This window comes from Pan paniscus, chromosome 10 (genome assembly GCF_029289425.2).
Source record: "Pan paniscus chromosome 10, NHGRI_mPanPan1-v2.0_pri, whole genome shotgun sequence".
NCBI classification, from domain to species: domain Eukaryota; kingdom Metazoa; phylum Chordata; class Mammalia; order Primates; family Hominidae; genus Pan; species Pan paniscus.
The window spans coordinates 30,660,341-30,678,386 of record NC_073259.2 but is presented as its reverse complement, the minus strand read 5'-3'; the positions used below and the strand labels follow the sequence as shown (position 1 = coordinate 30,678,386).

General features: G+C 38.0%; 1 protein-coding gene across 1 annotated transcript in view; it reads right to left on the bottom strand.

The window, feature by feature from the left end:
* Positions 1–676: 676 nt before the first annotated feature.
* LOC117975399 (T-box transcription factor TBX20-like) overlaps positions 677–18,046 on the bottom strand; it is a 60,464-nt gene continuing 43,094 nt past the window's right edge. Inside the window, exons 4-5 of the mRNA XM_055096519.1 lie at positions 10,478–10,590; positions 677–7,049 (exon numbers count right to left, since the gene is read on the bottom strand). Of these exons, the coding sequence (XP_054952494.1) occupies positions 6,790–7,049; positions 10,478–10,590 (373 nt within the window). The 3' untranslated portion in view covers positions 677–6,789. The remainder of the gene's footprint in view (positions 7,050–10,477; positions 10,591–18,046) is intronic.

The window sequence follows — 18,046 nt, the reverse complement described above, 5'->3', positions numbered from 1 at the left end:
ATCCATGAACATGGACTAACTCTCCATTTATTTAGATCTTCTTTGATTTATTTCGTCAAAGTTTTGTAGTTTACCTTATATAGCTTTTGTGAATATTTTGTTTATACCTATTTGTTCTTTTTTCTTTTTTTAGTGATGATATAACTGTTTATTTCAAATTCCAATTGTTCATTTCTGGTATATAGGAAAGCAACGGTCTTTTAAAGTATTAATCTTGTATCCTCTAACCTTGCTATAATTCAGCCTTGCCATAATCACTTATTAGATGTATGAGTTTGTTGAAAGCACATTATTTTCTATTTTTTTAAAATATCAATAAAAACAGGAAGGAAAAGATCCATTAAAACTCCAAACAAACCGAACAAATAAACCCACTTGTATTGCACATGAGTAACATAACTATCCAGGAGGATAAAAAATGAATTAATCAAAGTAACTGCTGAACATATCATTTGGCTATATACTGTTAGTTGAGTAGCACGGAAACAATGCAAACAAACCCTGACCTCTTTTTAGAAGGTTTGTGTGTTGTAGTTGTACAGGTGAAGAAATCTGAAATTAGTTTTAAGTGTATGGTAGAGTTGAGTAAATAAATACGTTGAGGTAATTGTTGAGCCTTCTTCCACTGTATTCCATACAGATATCGAATGGGGCAAAGCAAGAAAAGAGGACTCTGTGGGAGTGCATTGGAATTGGAGGTATCAGTATGAATTCATGATTTCTAATACAATAGGAATCCTTTTGCCATGAAAGACAAAGACAGGCTGAAGAGCTATACTATATTTAAGGAGACTAAAGTAGCATGACGACTAAATGCAATATGTGATCTTGAAGTGGATCTGTACTGAAGAAAAGATATGCTACAAATGACATTACTGTGTAATTTGACAAATCTGGAATACAGATGATATGTCAAAGTACTGCATCATTGTTAAATCTCCTGAAGTTGCTAACCCTACTGTGATTATGTAGTGGAATCTTGTTTTTAGGAAATACACTTTCAATTATTTAGAGATAATGGGGCATGACATGCTACTTACTCTCAAGGGGTTCAGAAAAATAATTTGTATATATTACATATCTATGCATGTGCATGTGCGTTTATGCACACACCACTCACTGTAAATGCACATGATAAAGTAAATAGGGCAAAAGGTTAACAATTGTGGATCTGCATAAAGGGTGTACAGAGTTTCTTTATGGTCTTCTTGCAACTCTTCCTTAAGCATAAAATCCTTCCAAATCAAAGATTTCTAAAAGGTTGGTGTTAGGCATGCACAAAACATTAAGGGTAATAGAGTAGACTTTTGAAAGCAGGGGGTAATAATAACATCAAATATTTTGAAGGACTGTCATGTGGAAGGAGGATTAAGACATAGTTTGGCTAATCTTATTTGGTGTCATTCTGCTTTGTGTAATATCATTACAGCATATCCAAGTGCTCATGGCTGAAATGAGATACAGGAGTTTTTAAGTTTTATGGAGTCTTCAGTATAATTCAGTACAGAGAGGTGCAAAATCATGTGATTCTGAGGGTTCGTTGGGTAGCATACATGAATGAAGGGGACTGGGTGCAGAAAATGGAAAACAGTGGGAACTTGAGAGCAATGTCTTTTCCAAAGGCTTTCAAATGCAACTAAAGACAAACCCAAAATACTGTGCAGTAATCCCGGGCTGTGTCCAGCCTGTGAGTGGCCAGCTGGGACCCACAATCTTATCTAATCTTTTTTGTCAGGTGAGGAAACAGGTACCAAACATCATAAAACAATGTAAGTGAATGAAAGGTGTAAATGGGTGCACATGTATTTTTTAAAAAACACCATTTTTAATGAAAGAAACTAATATCCACACATTTGTACTTATGTACAATTGGGGTAATATATAATTTTAAGCTGTTTACAAATAATATGTAATGCTTCATATATTACATAAGGTTGATAATATATTTCTAGCAGAAATAAATATATTGCACTTAAAAAGAACTGCATTAGATGTTACTTCATAGTATTAGGTTTATAACTTTTTTTCATAAAACATTTCCCATGCCCTTCCCCCCACCCCCAGCACACATATTTCATTACAGTGACTGTTCTCGCGCAATTCATTAAGCAAATGAACACAGCAAACAACAGAACTGTGATAGTGTCTACTAAAGAGGCTGTATCCAATTTTATCCTTTAGGAAATAAAACAATTTCTTTTATGTTTCTGAAAATAAAGGAGGAAAAAATCCAACTAAACACAATATTTTAATGAACCAGAAGTAAAATACAACTTGTATTTTTTGTCCATATGTATTATTTCACAAAAAATGATTTTGTTTTCTTATTATCAAGATATTTTGTTTATCCAGGAGCGGGTAATGAAGTTATTTGAGGGAGGGACAGAGAAAGAAGGGCTAGAAAATACTTATGGAATATTTACCTATCAAATATTTACAAATAAACCTTTCCATATGTAAGCATTCTGAAGAAAGGTAAGTCTTGGAATATTATAATTGGCATAGAATATAAGTAGCAAAGAAAGGATTTGATGGTTTTTTAAAGTTTAAGGAGTTTGTAACCTTCCCTTTGCGTGTTTACAAAAAAATCCATACATTCTAAAATAACATAAAAACTTGTATAAAACCCATCATCCAGCCAGGCACAGCTCTTTAAAGGAGAAAGCTGAAAATCTTATCATCTGTCCAGTGATTTGTCTAGATTTAGGGTAGAGTATTGCTTTGTTTGTAATAATTATCAATTTCCTACATGTTTAATAGTGACAACAGTTTTTCTTACTTAGTCACTGGAAGATTAAGTTGTTTTTCTTGCAATTTGTTACTGTGCACATTACATAACTGGATTTTTTGAACTTTTTAGTTACTGAGTCATGGCTAAGCTTGACTGAGTATTTAATGGGGTGTAGAGTCATTTCATCCTCTTTATTCAAAAGTGATTTTTCTCAATATAAATCAGCTTATACATAAGCAGGACAGCCTGAAAAGCTACTGTGAAATACAGAAATAGGATAAATATCCTAACACCTCTTTGAAAAAGGCAGCATGGGATGAAGATACTTTACTTCTAAGAATATTTATTCCTTGGCCTTTTAGACGGTTTTCTTTTTTGGTGGGGAGGGAGCAGTTGGAGAGGAAAGTGTGTTGTCATGGCTAGAGAAGCAAAATGACAGAGATATGCATAAGGGGGGAGACCTTCGAATGCCCCAGAAGTCAATGTAACTCCTATAATATAGCCCTACACAGGGCCTTTGCTAGATGACGACTCATCAGGAAGCTTCTTAATATCTCTTACTCTGTGCCCACCTACTAGGAATGATGATAGGCCTTCTGGACAAGTTACCATTGTTATTAACTCAAAAGATCCAGCAATACAATATAAGCTCATTAATCTACACCTTGTTAACTAATAATCTGTGATGTGTTAGACAAGCTGGATATGTTTACCTATATATTGCTAAGCGTAGACAGAGGAGAGAAGAAGACTAAGTTAGTAAAAAAAAAAAAAAAAAAAAAAAATTGAGGCCAGGTGCAGTGGCTCACGCCTGTAATCCCAGCACTTTGGGAGGCCGAGGTGGGTGGATAAGAAGGTTAAGAGATCGAGACCATCTTGGCCAACATGGTAAAATCCCGTCTCTACTAAAAATACAAAAATTAGCTGGGCATGGTAGCACGCACCTGTAATCCTAGCTACTCAGGGGGCTGAGGCAGGAGAATTGCTTGAACCCAGGAGACGGAGGTTACAGTGAGCCGAGATCATGCCACTGCACTCTAGCCTAGCAACAAAGTGAGACTCCATCTCAAACAAAACAAAACAAAACAAAACAAAAAAGACCTTGAATCTACTCAGAATTATTGATATTTTAAAAACAAACCACAACTGCAAAACCTATTAAGTTCTGAATTAATTCCTCAGGATCAGATAAAGCAGGTCTGGCAGGACCTCTTTTTAGCAGCACTTCCCATTAGCCATGCTTTTTGACACTATAATATACTCGGGGGGCGGGGTGAGGCGTGGGAGGAACCCTGAATATATTCTAAATATATTATAATTCATGGCCTTTATTATTCAATTGGCTTTCCCATTAAATAGGTAGTTCTTGAAATTACTTTTGCCAGAATGGGCGTTGGAATTTTAAATACTAAACTCCCAAGGGTTTAATAAGAATCAATGACCAGGATACCTCAGAAAGGCCCAGGGAGGGGAAATTTCTACCCCTTGGTTTCCATGGCTCAAGTGACTCTGATGAGGTTAAGCTCTATTTCACTTGTGCTTCTTTTCTCTGGTTCGAATAATACTTAAAAATATATATCCAATTTAGAATTTTAGGTCTGACTAGTCTTTGTTTTCCCTAAGCACTCTTATTTATAGTCTTATATTGCTTAATTACAAAATAAAATTATGAAGTCAGGAAATACTAGGTAAAACCATATTCAACAAAAACACACAAATCTCTTTGAGACACACAGATTGGTAGAAATGTCAAAACAGTATGTATTAAAACAATCTTTTCATCTTCTTTGAAAATAAAATTCAGATACAGATTCACCTTAGTAGACCAGTAATTTATCAGGGTATTGAGTAGCATTATGTAAAACAGCATCTTTTGTTATTCCTGCTTTAAGCAGCAGTACTCTATATTCAAAGGAGCACTGGCAACAGGCCAGCTATTAAATAGTAAACCCCTATCCTAGCTCTATGGATAGTTAAACATTACTCATAACTGCTTTTTTAAAGAAATGCACACCTGTACTTTGTTTGAAAACAAACTACCTGTGGGTACTACAGCATAACATGCAACGAGTTAAAAATTGGCCCACAGTGTTTGCTGTAGGATCATGAGATGCTTTGTTAACGCAGCCCATGCTTTTCTGTAAGTAAACTTTGGAGTACAGTGGAGAATAGCAAGTGCAAAATCCAACAACAGCATCACCTAGACAGGCTGTGCCATGATGCCTTGTTTCATAGGCTGGAAGTGCCCAGAAAGGCATGTGATATGAAAAAGGCTAACATTAAAACCACCAAATAAAATCCCACGGGAGTCTGATGTGATAGTATATTGCATTTCCCCCCAAATACACTTCTACTGTCAGTAGAAATATTTCCCATCCCTTTTAACAGATTCAATACTTTTGTAGCAAGAAGAGTAGAATGAATATTACATACAAAAATTAAATTAGAGTTTTGGAGAAATTTGCTAAGACGACAGGTTACATCCTGTAGTTGAAGTGCATTAAATCTAAAGTTGAAAAACTATTAATTTCATTAAATCTATGTTATTAGGGAAATAAATTGTTGCAAAATGCCAAATGTGTTACCCTGACTGTAAATGCTTATATATATATATATCTAGATATCTAGATATATATATATGCTGTTCAAAAACAATATACAGGTCATATATAACTAAAATATTTGTTACTATTATAAACATTAAAGGAAGGCTTAAGAAGATAGCAAAAGTTGAAAATAAAGTGGAAGAATGCTTTAGATTACTTATAAGAATTGCCAACATTTCAGTTATGGAGCCATCATGTTATCAAGCAATTTAAGATTACAGACCTAGCAAAACGGTAAAGGAGTCACTAAATGTAACACAGTAAGGAAAAAGGCCAAATTAGATGTATGGACACATTTCCACTCAGGAACATAAGTTAAATCATGGCTATCCTGGCATTTAGAATGGTCATTCTCAAATCCTTGTCAATCAGCGTCAGCAACCACAAGGCAGATTTACTGAAAATGAGAATTTGTCCAGATGCATTTTAACATCCACAAGGTCTTCCAAAACTGAAGTGAAAATGAAGGGATCTCTGGCACCAACGGCAGAGAAATCCTTCTGGAATAGAACAACCATCCTTCTGTTGCAGCTGTAAGTGAAAGCAAGCCTCACAGAACATCATGCCTAGGCTTTGGAGTGTTCCTCAGTGAATTAGTCAGTAGTGTGTTTAGAATGCAGCCCAGAAAAATCAAACTTCAGTTTCACCATGTAATATAGAGAGGCTCTTGCTTCAAAACTGTATATGGAAGATTTTTCCTCCATAACTCTAGCCCCAACCCTAACTCTGGCAAGTATTTGCAATAAAGAGAACTGGGAAGAAAGAAGACTGTGAAAACTGAGCTTGTTGGTTACTTGCCCTTCAATATTACAAATAGAACTTTGTGAGGTCATTACCATGTATTCATCCACAAAACAGGATGCATTAGCATTATCTCAGCTCCTTCCCCAGCAGACTAACACAAAAGAAAACTAAACATGCTTATGCTACAGCACTACGAATATTTCTCTACTGGCTCCCATTTTCTACAGGGATAAATTGACTTCAGTTAGTCATTATGATCAGTATGCTATATAGTATGGCCTCTTTGAAGATTCTTTTATCTTTTACTGCATCAACACAGCGTTTTAACCATGAGGAATAATGCACTTTAAGATTCATCAGCCTTGTATTAGTAAACTTTCAGGCTGGCTGAGAACTTTACATGGATTCTCTCCTGAACCCAAGAGCTGTCCCTCAGATGAATCCTGGTCCGTGGTGCATTCCCTCAGTGGTAGGTTTTATTGTGAGTCCAGCTCTCCTCTTTGATAGGTCCTGTGTCTCCTGGAAAGCCCCTGCTCCAATACCCCACATCCCACCCACCCAGCCCTGTCCTATATTTCCATACCCACTTGCACATTCTGGATCTGGATTCTCCCTATTTTAGAAGAGTCATACAAATGGCGTCATCACAGCAGAGGAATGGCATAGTCCTTGAATGGCAGCATAGGGCCCCTGCTGAAAATAGTGATGTTATCGCGGCATGTGGAAGGAAGGGAATGTGGGGCCACTCCCTTGCATGGAGCTGGCAATGGCCGATGGGGTCAAAGGCATTCCCAGTCGGCTATATGGCGGCAGAGAACCCTGGATGGGGTGAGGAATGGGTGTTGCTATGGATGCTGTGCTGGTGCCAAGAGCAGTCAGGGACTGTGGGTGCTGAAACCCAGGAAAACTGGAAGAAGATGATACCCAGGAGCTGAGAGACAAATTATCAGATGTTGTAAAGGCTGACCCTGTAAGGAAAAACACTCATTAGACTGGAAACACTGTGTCAATGTACAGATCAAGAATTAAATTATCTGTAAAGATCAATTTGTGTTTAAGAATATTTAATACATCTGTAATTTAGAAAGACAAACACACATGAGATCTGTCACGAGGCAAATCTACTTTTCTAGGTAAGAAGGTGATATTTACACCTTGCATGGAATAGAGAATTTACTAAATGGAAAAAGACAACTCATTGGATAGCCTGCACACTCCCACAGACTGACCAAAACATTAATACTCTGCCTGCAGGTAATGACCTGATTCTCTTTAAAAAAGCTGCAAATACCTGATATCTGTTCTGACGTCTGTAGTGTCATAAAGAAAGCTGAATGTATTAAATCTCTACCAGGCTGTCTGGTTTCCAAAACTGTTGTGAGAACCTAAGAAAGTAAGTTTTCCTACCACAGCATCCAGAAATTTAGAATAGAGTTGACACTGAATTTTCTGACTGTATACAGTTGTCCCTTGAACAACAGGGGTTAGAACTGCACAGATCCATTTACATGCAGATATTTTTCACTACAATTTACACTGAGTGTGCCTGACCCCTCTTGCCTCACTTTCACCTCCTCCACCTCTTCAGCCTCTACAACCTCCGAGACAGCAAGACCAACCCCTCCTCTTCCTCCTCTGCCAACTCAGTGTGAAGATGAGGATGAAGACCTTTATGATGATCCACTTCCACTTAAGGAATAGTAAATATATCTCCTTTCTATGACTTTCTTAATAACTTTTTCTCTAGCTTGATTTATTATTAGAATACAGAATGTAATACATGTAACATACAGAATATGTGTGAATTGACTGTTTATGTTACAGGTAAGGCTTCTGATCAACAGCAGGCTATTAGCAGTTAAGTTTTAGGAAGTGAAAAGTTATATGCATGTTTTGGACCACGCAGGAGTTGGTTCCCCAACCACTGTGTTGTTCAAGAGTCAACTGTAATACTAGTGGTTCACTTGGACTAAGTAATAAGAAATCCCTCTCCCCCTCCCCCTCCCCCGCCCCCTCCCTCTCCCCCTCCCTCTCCCCCTCCCCCTCCCTCTCCCCCTCCCTCTCCCTCTCTTTCCACGGTCTCCCTCTCTTTCCACGGTCTCCCTCTGATGCTGAGCGGAAGCTGGACTGTGCTGCCGCCATCTCGGCTCATTGCAACCTCCCTGCCGATTCTCCTGCCTCAGCCTGCCGAGTGCCTGCAATTGCAGGCGCACGCCGCCACGCCTGACTGGTTTTCGTATTCTTTTGGTGGAGACGGGGTTTCGCTGGGTTGGCCAGGCTGGTCTCCAGCTCCTGACTGCGAGTGATCCGCCAGCCTCAGCCTCCCGAGGTGCCGGGATTGCAGACGGAGTCTCGTTCACTCAGTGCTCAGTGGTGCCCAGGCTGGAGTGCAGTGGCGTGATCTTGGCTCGCTACAACCTCCACCTCCCAGCCGCCTGCCTTGGCCTCCCAAAGTGCCGAAATTGCAGCCTCTGCCCGGCCGCCACCCCGTCTGGGAAGTGAGGAGCGTCTCTGCCTGGCCGCCCATCGTCTGGGATGTGAGGAGCCCCTCTGCCTGGCTGCCCACTCTGGAAAGTGAGGAGCGTCTCTGCCCGGCCGCCATCCCATCTAGGAAGTGAGGAGCGTCTCTGCCTGCCCGCCCATCGTCTGAGATGTGGGGAGCGCCTCTGCCCCAATGCCCCGTCTGGGATGTGAGGAGCGCCTCTGCCCAGCCGCGACCCCGTCTGGGAGGTGAGGAGCGTCTCTGCCCGGCCGCCCCATCTGAGAAGTGAGGAGACCCTACGCCCGGCAGCCGCCCCATCTGAGAATTGAGGAGCCCCTCTGCCCGGCAGCCGCCCCGTCTGAGAAGTGAGGAGCCCCTCCGCCGGGCAGCCACCCCATCTGGGAAGTGAGGAGCGTCTCTGCCCGGCAGCCACCCCGTCCGGGAGGCAGGTGGGGGTCAGCCCCACGCCCGGCCAGCCGCCCCGTCCGGGAGGGAGGTGGGGGGGTCAGCCCCCCGCCCGGCCAGCCACCCCGTCCGGGAGGTGAGGGGCGCTTCTGCCCAGCCGCCCCTACTGGGAAGTGAGGAGCCCCTCTGCCTGGCCACCACCCTGTCTGGGAGGTGTACCCAACGGCTCATTGAGAACGGGCCATGATGACAATGGTGGTTTTGTGGAATAGAGGAGGGGGAAAGGTGGGGAAAAGATTGAGAAATCGGATGGTTGCTGTGTCTGTGTAGAAAGAAGTAGACATGGGAGACTTTTCACTTTGTTCTGTACTAAGAAAAATTCTGCCTTGGGATCCTGTTGATCTATGACCTTACCCCCAACCCTGTGCTCTCTGAAACATGTGCTGTGTCCACTCAGGGTTAAATGGATTAAGGGTGGTGCAAGATGTGCTTTATTACATAGATGCTTGAAGGCAGCATGCTTGTTAAGAGTCATCACCACTCCCTAATCTCAAGTACCCAGGGACACAAACACTGCGGAGGGCCACAGGGTCCTCTGCCTAGGAAAACCAGAGACCTTTGTTCACTTGTTTATCTGCTGACCTTCCCTTCACTATTGTCCTATGACCCTGCCAAATCCCCCTCTGTGAGAAACACCCAAGAATGATCAATAAATAAATAAATAAATAAAAGAACTACTCATGTAACCAAATACCACCTGTACCCCCAATAATTTATGGAAAAATAATAATTAAAAAGTAAAAAAATTAAAAAAAAAAGAAATGTCCTATGTTTTCACAGATTATATAATTTCATATTAAGGACATAAAACAATGCAGAGGACTCTCTCCCCATACGAACTTTACTGTTCCCAGAATGGAGCCCCTCTGGGCTCTTTTCTCTGGACTCTCTTCCCAGATGCAGAGTGCTGCTCTCTAAGCCTTGGGAACAGAGAAACTTTGTTCAGTTCCTGCTGTCAACATTGGGGCCACTTCCTCTGTGTAATATCCTTCATTAGGACAATCCTCTTTTAAAAGTGTTTTCTATTTTGGTCTTTGATTCTAACAAATTATACCTGACATAGATGGAACAGATATATTCCCTGACTTTCAGATTATGAAACTGAGGTTCAGAAGGACTTGGTGACTGCCCCCAAAGTTCAACAGCTCTTATGTACTAAATCATGGACAAGTAACTCCTGATCCCTGCCTCAAAGGCTCAGTATTCTTTCACTTAAAAAAAAAAACAAACCATAGGAAACCTGCAGGCAGCATCATCGCCTATGATTCAAAGGCAAAATAATGAAATCTGTGAGGATCAGTGTCGGGGCTCTCCCTTCCCAGGGAGGCTCCTGAAATCCTTTCCCGGCATCATGTACTCTGAGGACTGGCCATCTCATCAACGACCTGCCCCCATTCTCCTTTAGGTGCTCTGCCTCCCAGAATTCCATGGCCTTGGAAGCTACCTTACCTCGATTTGGGGTTGTCTGACTCTCATCCCCCAAGACATCATCTTCTCCTCCATAGGTACGGATGGGTGAAGGTGCATAGGAATGCTTTTGAATCAGGCTCTCCACACTTTCCCTAGGTTAGAGTGACATATCACAGGTTAACTAAAATGTAAAGGACTCAGAGATAGAGAGAGGTCTTAGAGGTAACTCACTAATCAGTAAAACCATTTTCTCAGCCAAAAAGCAACCACTGCACAGAAAGATGAAATTCAAAACATGTACATTTATTCTGTTGTACAGTGAGTCCTCAGAGACATGACCTCAGGTGTATGACTGCAAGCAAACATCACTGACTAGGACAAGGACAATCCCCTGAAATACTTTAAAATGAAGGACAAAGGGGTGAACAGGAGCTATGAAACCTGACCACAGGAATATGGAATTCCATGATGTGAAAAATAATGAGTGAATGAATTTACTGCAAGGAGCTGCAATGACTCTTGTTACTGACATCATCACCTAACAAATACAAAACAAATACTCAGTTGATACAAATTGCACTGATCCAACAACCGATGAAATATTGGCAAAAAGTTCAAATTATCATTAGTCAGCGAAAGACTCTAATATTCACCAAGAAATCAAACAAATTCATAGATTATCCTACAATATAGATAGTTTGGGTAATGAACACTAAGATCCTTGTTGCTGTAGGACTGAAAATTACAAAAAACCCATGAAGAAAACACAAATGACCAATAAGGAGTTTTAGCCTCTAGGTAAATTGGTACATTGTCTTGTAGATGGTCTTCCTCCTGTAACATAGTCTATCAACCAAACAGTGAGGTTAACTTTAAAAAATAAAAAAAAATTTTGGCATTGGACAATTTGACCTTCTGCTTTAAAAACAAAAAGAGCCAGTACAATTTTAGCCAATTTGTTTGCCAAAAGTGCATACTGATAACAGATTAGTCTGCACGGTACACATTTCTGGAACAGCTGTGGCCCAAAGACCAATGCCAAATTGACCAGCAAAGGACAAAAGAAGACTTATAAAATATGTGTTAAATGAGGAAGGACAAACAAAACACCACATTTCATATTGAGGGAATAAGCAAAGCAAATAAAATGTCATAATAACTTTTTAAAATGTCAACACTTGTCAACATTTCACATAAATATGCAAACTTTACCTGTGAAAAATTACTACCTAATTCACAGTAAATTTGGTGTTGTAGAAAGCTTATATACCCACATAGATGAAGGCATTTTATAATATATAGTATGACTATGACTATGAGGACTTAAGGATATGCGTAAAAGGAAAATTAACTCCGCAACTATTTAAGTTACATCTCTATTCTCAAATTGTTTTAGAGTAAGAATAAAGTACCACCTCTTATAGTCAAAATAATTAGGATCCAGATCCACTGCATTAACACACAGGTGTCAAAAAGAATGAGGTCATTCCGTATGTATAGATATGGAATAATTTTCAAGATATAGTAAGTGAAAAAAGTAAAATACAGAATGATATGTAAAGTATGCTACCATTTGTGAAGTTAGAACACAGGATATGTATGTTCATATATGCCTGCATATGCACAGGATTTCTAGAATGTTCCAGTTTCCAGAACAAGAAACTGCCTAGAAGAGGTTGCCTCTGCAGGGTGAAATCAGGGACTTGAAGGATTGGAGTAGTGATTCTCAAATTTGTGTGTATGTTTGACTCAACTAGGGATCTTGAAACAAACAAACAAAAAAACTATATTGAGATATGATTAAAATACAAAAAGTGGCACATATTTAAAGTGTATGGGGCCGGAGCCGGGGCCGATGGCTCACGCCTGTAATCCCAGCACTTAGGGAGGCCCAGGCAGGTGGATCACCCAAGGTCAGGAGTTCAAGACCAGCCTGGCCAACATGGCAAAACCCTGTCTCTATTAAAAATACAAAAATCAGCTGGGCATGGTGGTGGTCACCTATAAACCCAGCTACTCAGGAAGCTGAGGCAGGAGAATTGCTTGAACCTGAAGGCAGAGGTTGCAGTGAGCCAAGATCGTGCCACTTCACTCCAGCCTAGACAAAAGGGTGAAACTCCATCTTAAAAAAATAAAAATAAAGTGTATAGTTTGATCAGTTTGGGCATATGTACACACCAGTAACACCATTGCCACAAGCACAATAACAAAAATATCTAACACCTACAAAAGCTAGCTTCCTCAAGCTCCTATGCTCCATGGTCCCCATCGCAACAAACCTTTCCAAGGAAACCACTAATATAATTTCTGTTCTTGCAGATTAGTCCGCATTTTCTAAACTTTTACAAAGATGAAATCTTACCTAATATATTCTTTTTTATCTGGCTTCTTTCACTCAGCATATTTTAAGATTTATCATGTTGGGGCATACATTAATATTTCTTGCTCTGAGTAGCATTATATTGCATGGATATATTATGGTTTATTCACTTATTGATGGATATTTGACTTGTTTCCAGTTTTTGAATGTTAAAATGAAGCTGCTACACATATTCATGCATACTTTTTAACAAATGGACATATACTTTTATTTATCTTGGAAAGACATCTAAGGATGAAATGACTAAATTGCATATATGTGCAATTTTTAAAGAAACTGCCAAACTATTTGTCAAAGTAGTCATACAATTTAGCATTCCCACCATCAGTGTATGAGAATTCCAGGTCCTCTATACTCTCACTGACGCCTGATATGGTCAACGTTTAATTTTAGCTATTGTAATATGCATGTGCTGGTATTCCATCATACTTTTAATTGTGTTCCCCTAATGACTACAATGTTGAACATCTTTTTCTGTGCTTATTTGCTTCCATATTTCTAGCTGTTAATAATCTGTTTATTTAAAAAATTAGGTTTTTTGTTTTCTGAGTTTTGAGATTTCTTTTTATATTCTGGGCACTGGTGTTTATAGAATATATGATTTGCAAATATTTTCTTCTAGGCTGTGGCTTGTGTTTTCTCTCTCCTAAACAGTTTCTTTTTAAAAGCAGAGTTTTTAATTTTGATGAAGTGCAATTTATCCATTTGTAATTCTATGGATCATGCTTTTGGTGCCATAGTTTAAGATCTTTGCCTAGCCCAAGACCACAAAAGTTTTCTCCTAGTTTTTTTCTGAAAGTGTTATAGTGTGAGGTTTTATGTTTGTGTCTATGATTCATCTTGAGTTAATTTTATATATGAATGAGTTATGAATTGTTTATTTTTGTGCTTATGAGTATCTCATTATTTCAACATTACTTGTTGAGAAGACTGTCCCTTCTCCATCACATACATGTGGGTCTACTCTTGGACCCTTTATTCTATTGATGTGTTTGTGGAACTTGACACCAAAACTATACTGTCTTGATTACTGTAGCTGAATAAAAGTATTAGAACTTTTGACATTAGGTAGTATTAGTACTCTATCTTTTTTTTCAAAGTTGTTTTGGCTATTCTAGTTCTTTGCATTTCCATATAAAATTTAATATTACTTTGTCAATCTCTACAAAAAAGACTCCTGTGATTTTGATCAGGATTATTTTAGATCTACATATCAATTTGTGCATAACTGACATCTTAATATTGCATCCTTCAAATCATGAACCAGTATATCCTTCCGTTTCATTAGGTCTTCTTTAATTTCTCTAAGCAATGTTTTTGTAGTTTTAAGTATACATGTCTTGCATATCCTTTCCAGATTTATCCCTACTTTGTATTATAGTAAATATTGCTTTTTAACTTCAATTTCTGATATTCATTTATAATAGAGAGAAATACAATTTATTTTGTATATTGATCTTGTATTCTGTGAACTTGCCAAACACATTTGTTCTAGTGGGTTTTGGAGATTTGGGTTTTCTGTATAGATAATCACGATGCCTGTACACAAAGATAGTTTTACTTCTGTCTTTTCAATCACAATGACTTTGATTTTTCCTGACTTATTGCAATGGCTAAAACTACCTGTACAATGTTGAATTAGCAGTGGTAAGAATGCGCCGGGCACAGTGGCTCACATCTGTAATCCCAGCACTTTGAGAGGCTAAGGTGGGTAGATCACCTGAGGTCGGGAGTTCAAGAACAGCCTGACCAACATGGAGAAACCCCGTCTCTACTAAAAATACAAAATCAGCTGGGCGTGGTGGCCCATGCCTGTAATCCCCGCTACTCAGGAGGCTGAGGCAGGAGAATCACTTGAACCCGGGAGTGGGAGGTTGCAGTGAGCCAAGATTGAGCCATTGCACTCCAGCCTGGGCAACAAGAGCGAAATTCCGTCTCAAAAAAAAAAGAACAGACATCAATAACTTGTTCTTTATCTTACAGAAAGCATTCAATTTTTCACCATTAGGTATAATATTCACTCTAGGTTTTTTGTACATATAATTTACCAGACTAAAGGTTCTCTTCTATTCCTAGTTTGCTGAGAGTTTTCAAGAATAGAGGTTGAATTTTGCAAAATGCTTTTTCTGTGTCTGTTGAGACAATCATATAGTTTTGTTTTTAGTTTGTCAGTACGATCATTACATCCATTGAATTTCAAATGTTAAATCAACCTTGCAGTCCTGAACTAGGCCCTAGTTATTTATGACATATTATCGTTTTTTTAATTCAATTTCTTAAAATTCTGTTTAGAATTTTTCCATGTATATTCATGAAGAATATTGGTCTTTCTCTAGTTTTAGTATCAAGATAACGCTAGTCTCATAGAATTAGTTAAAACTCTTCCCTCCTCTTCAATTTTCTAGAAGATTTCAGGTAGAATTGTCATTATTTCTTCCTTAAATGTTTGGTATCATTCACCAGTGAAACCATCTGGACCTAGAGTTTTCTTTGTAAAAGTTTTTTAACTACAAATTCAAAACTATCAGAGTATCTGGTTTCTCTTGAATGAGCTTTGGTAGATTCTGTCTACGAGAAATTTGTCCATTTTATTTAAATTGTTAAATTTTAATTGCAAGTGTTCATAATATTTTTATTATCTTTCCTTTTAATACCTGTAGAACCTGTAGTGATATTATTCCTTTCATTCTTGATTATGGTAATTTATATTTTCTTCCCTTATTTTCTTGGTCAGTTTGGCCAGCAGATGGTCAATTTTATTAATCTCTACTTTTTGTTTCATCGATTTTTCTCTACTTCTTCCCTGTTTTCTGTTCCATCAATTTCTACTCTGATATTTATTATTTTCTTTCTTCTACTTTCTTTGGGTCTCATTCACTCTTGTCCTAGTTTCTTGAGATTGAAGATGAGGTTATTGATTTGGGACCTTTCATTTCTAAAGCAGAGATGTAGCACTATAAATTTTCTGGAAGTAATGTTTTAGCAGAATCCTGCAAGTTTTTATACGCTGTATTTTCATTTTTATTCCGTTCAAAATATTTTCTAATTTCCCTCTTGATGTCTTCCTTCCCCCAAGGGTTGTTTAGACATGTGTTATTTGACTTTCAAATATTTGGGGACTTTAGAGATATCTTCTTGTTATTTTCTCTAATATAATTCCATTATGGTCAGAGAGCACACTTTGTATGACTTGAATGCCCTTAAATTTATTGAGACTTCTTTTGCATAGACTGTAAGATCTTTATAAATGTTCTGTGTATACTTGCAAAGAAGGCATATTCTGCTAATTTTAGATTATATATATATATATATATATATATTTTTTTTTTTTTTTTGAGACAGAGTCTCACTCTGTCCCCCAGGATGGAGTGCAGTGGCGTGATCTCGGCTCACTGCAAGCTCTGCCTCCCAGGTTCAAGTGATTCTCGTGCCTCAGCCTCCCAAGTAGCTGGGACTACAGGCGCCCACCACCACGCCTGGCTAATTTTTTTGTATTTTTAGTAGAGACCGGGTTTCACCACTTTAGCCAGGATGGTCTCGATCTCCTGACCTCATGATCCACCTGCCTCAGCCTCCCAAAGTGCTGGGATTACAGGTGTGAGCCACCGTGCCCGGCCTAATTTTAGATAATATTTTCTAAACATCAATTGGGTCAAGTTAGTTGATACTGTTGTTCAAATTTTCTGGGTCTTTACTCATTTTCTGTCTACTTGTTCTATCAATTACTAAGAAAGGGATATTAAAATTTCCAACCATGATTGTATATTTGTCTGTTTTTTTTATACTTCTGTCAGACATAAAGATGTAGGACTGTATATTACCCTTGAAGAATGGAGCCCTTTATTAGTATGAAATTATCTACTTTATCCATAGTAAAATTCTTTTCTCTGAAATCTACTTTGATATTAATACAACCCTTAAGTTTTTCAAAATTATTGTTAACATGCTACTTTTTTTCATTGCTTTACTTTCAACTTATGTCTTTACATAGAAAGCACATTTCTTGTAGGCAACATATAATCAGGTCTTACTTTTTAATTCAAACTGACAATCTCTGCTTTTTGAGATATGTAGTGCATTTATATTTAAGGTGATTATTGATATAGTTAAGTTGAAGTCTGGCTATTTGTTTTCTGTTTGTCCCATCTGTTCTTTTTTATCTCTTTCCTCTTTTTTGCTTTCTTTTGGGTTTTCTTTAAATGATTTCATTTCATGTTCTTTGTTGGTTTATTAGATATAACTTTCTTTTGTTATTTTAGCAAATGACTTAGGATTTATAGTAAATATCTTTAAGTTGTCACAATCTACCTTCAAGTGACACTAAATCTTTCAAGTTAGTATAAGACCCTCAAAATAATATATTTTCATTTCTCCCTTCCAGCCATTGTGCCATTCTTGTCAAACATTTTATTTTTTATATAAACTCCATTCTAATTGTTATATTTGTTTAAAAGGTTAACTATCTTCTTAAAATATTTAAATAATAAAAAATTAATCTACTTATCCATGTAGTTCTTATTCCTGTGCTCTTCATGCCTTTGTTTACATCCAGATTGACATCTGGTATAATTTTCTTTCTGGTTGAGGGACTTCCTTTAAAATATCTGTACTGCAGTTTACTGGTGGTGAATTCTTCGCCTTTTGTATGTCTGAAAAAGTCTTTATTTTTCTTTTGTTTTTTTGAAAGATATTTTTGCTGGGTAAAGAATTCTAGTTAACAGACTTGATTTCTTTTTCAGTACAGATGATCCCCAACTTGCAATGGTTCAACTTACAAATTTTCAGCTTTACAATGGTGCAAAAGCAGTAGGCATTCAATACAGTCCTCAGCTTATGATGGTGTTATATCTGGACTTAGACACTTTTGACTTATGAAATTTTCAATTTATGATGGGTTTATCCAACCATAACCCCATTGTTAGTCAAACAGCACCTATACTTTAAAGATGTTGCTTCACTGTCTCCTAATTTACTTTGTTTCTAATGAGAAATCTGTACTCATCCTTATCTTTGTTCTTCTTATGTAATATGTCTATCATTCTCTGGCTGTTTTAATATTTTCTTTATATCACTAGTTTTGTGCAATTTGACTGTAACATAATTTGGTATTATTTCTTCATGCTTTTTGAGCTTGGGTTTGTTGGGCTTCTTTGGATTGTGTTTACAATTGTCATTAAATTTGAAAAATTTTTAGATATTATTTCTTTGGGTATATTTTTTGTCCCACC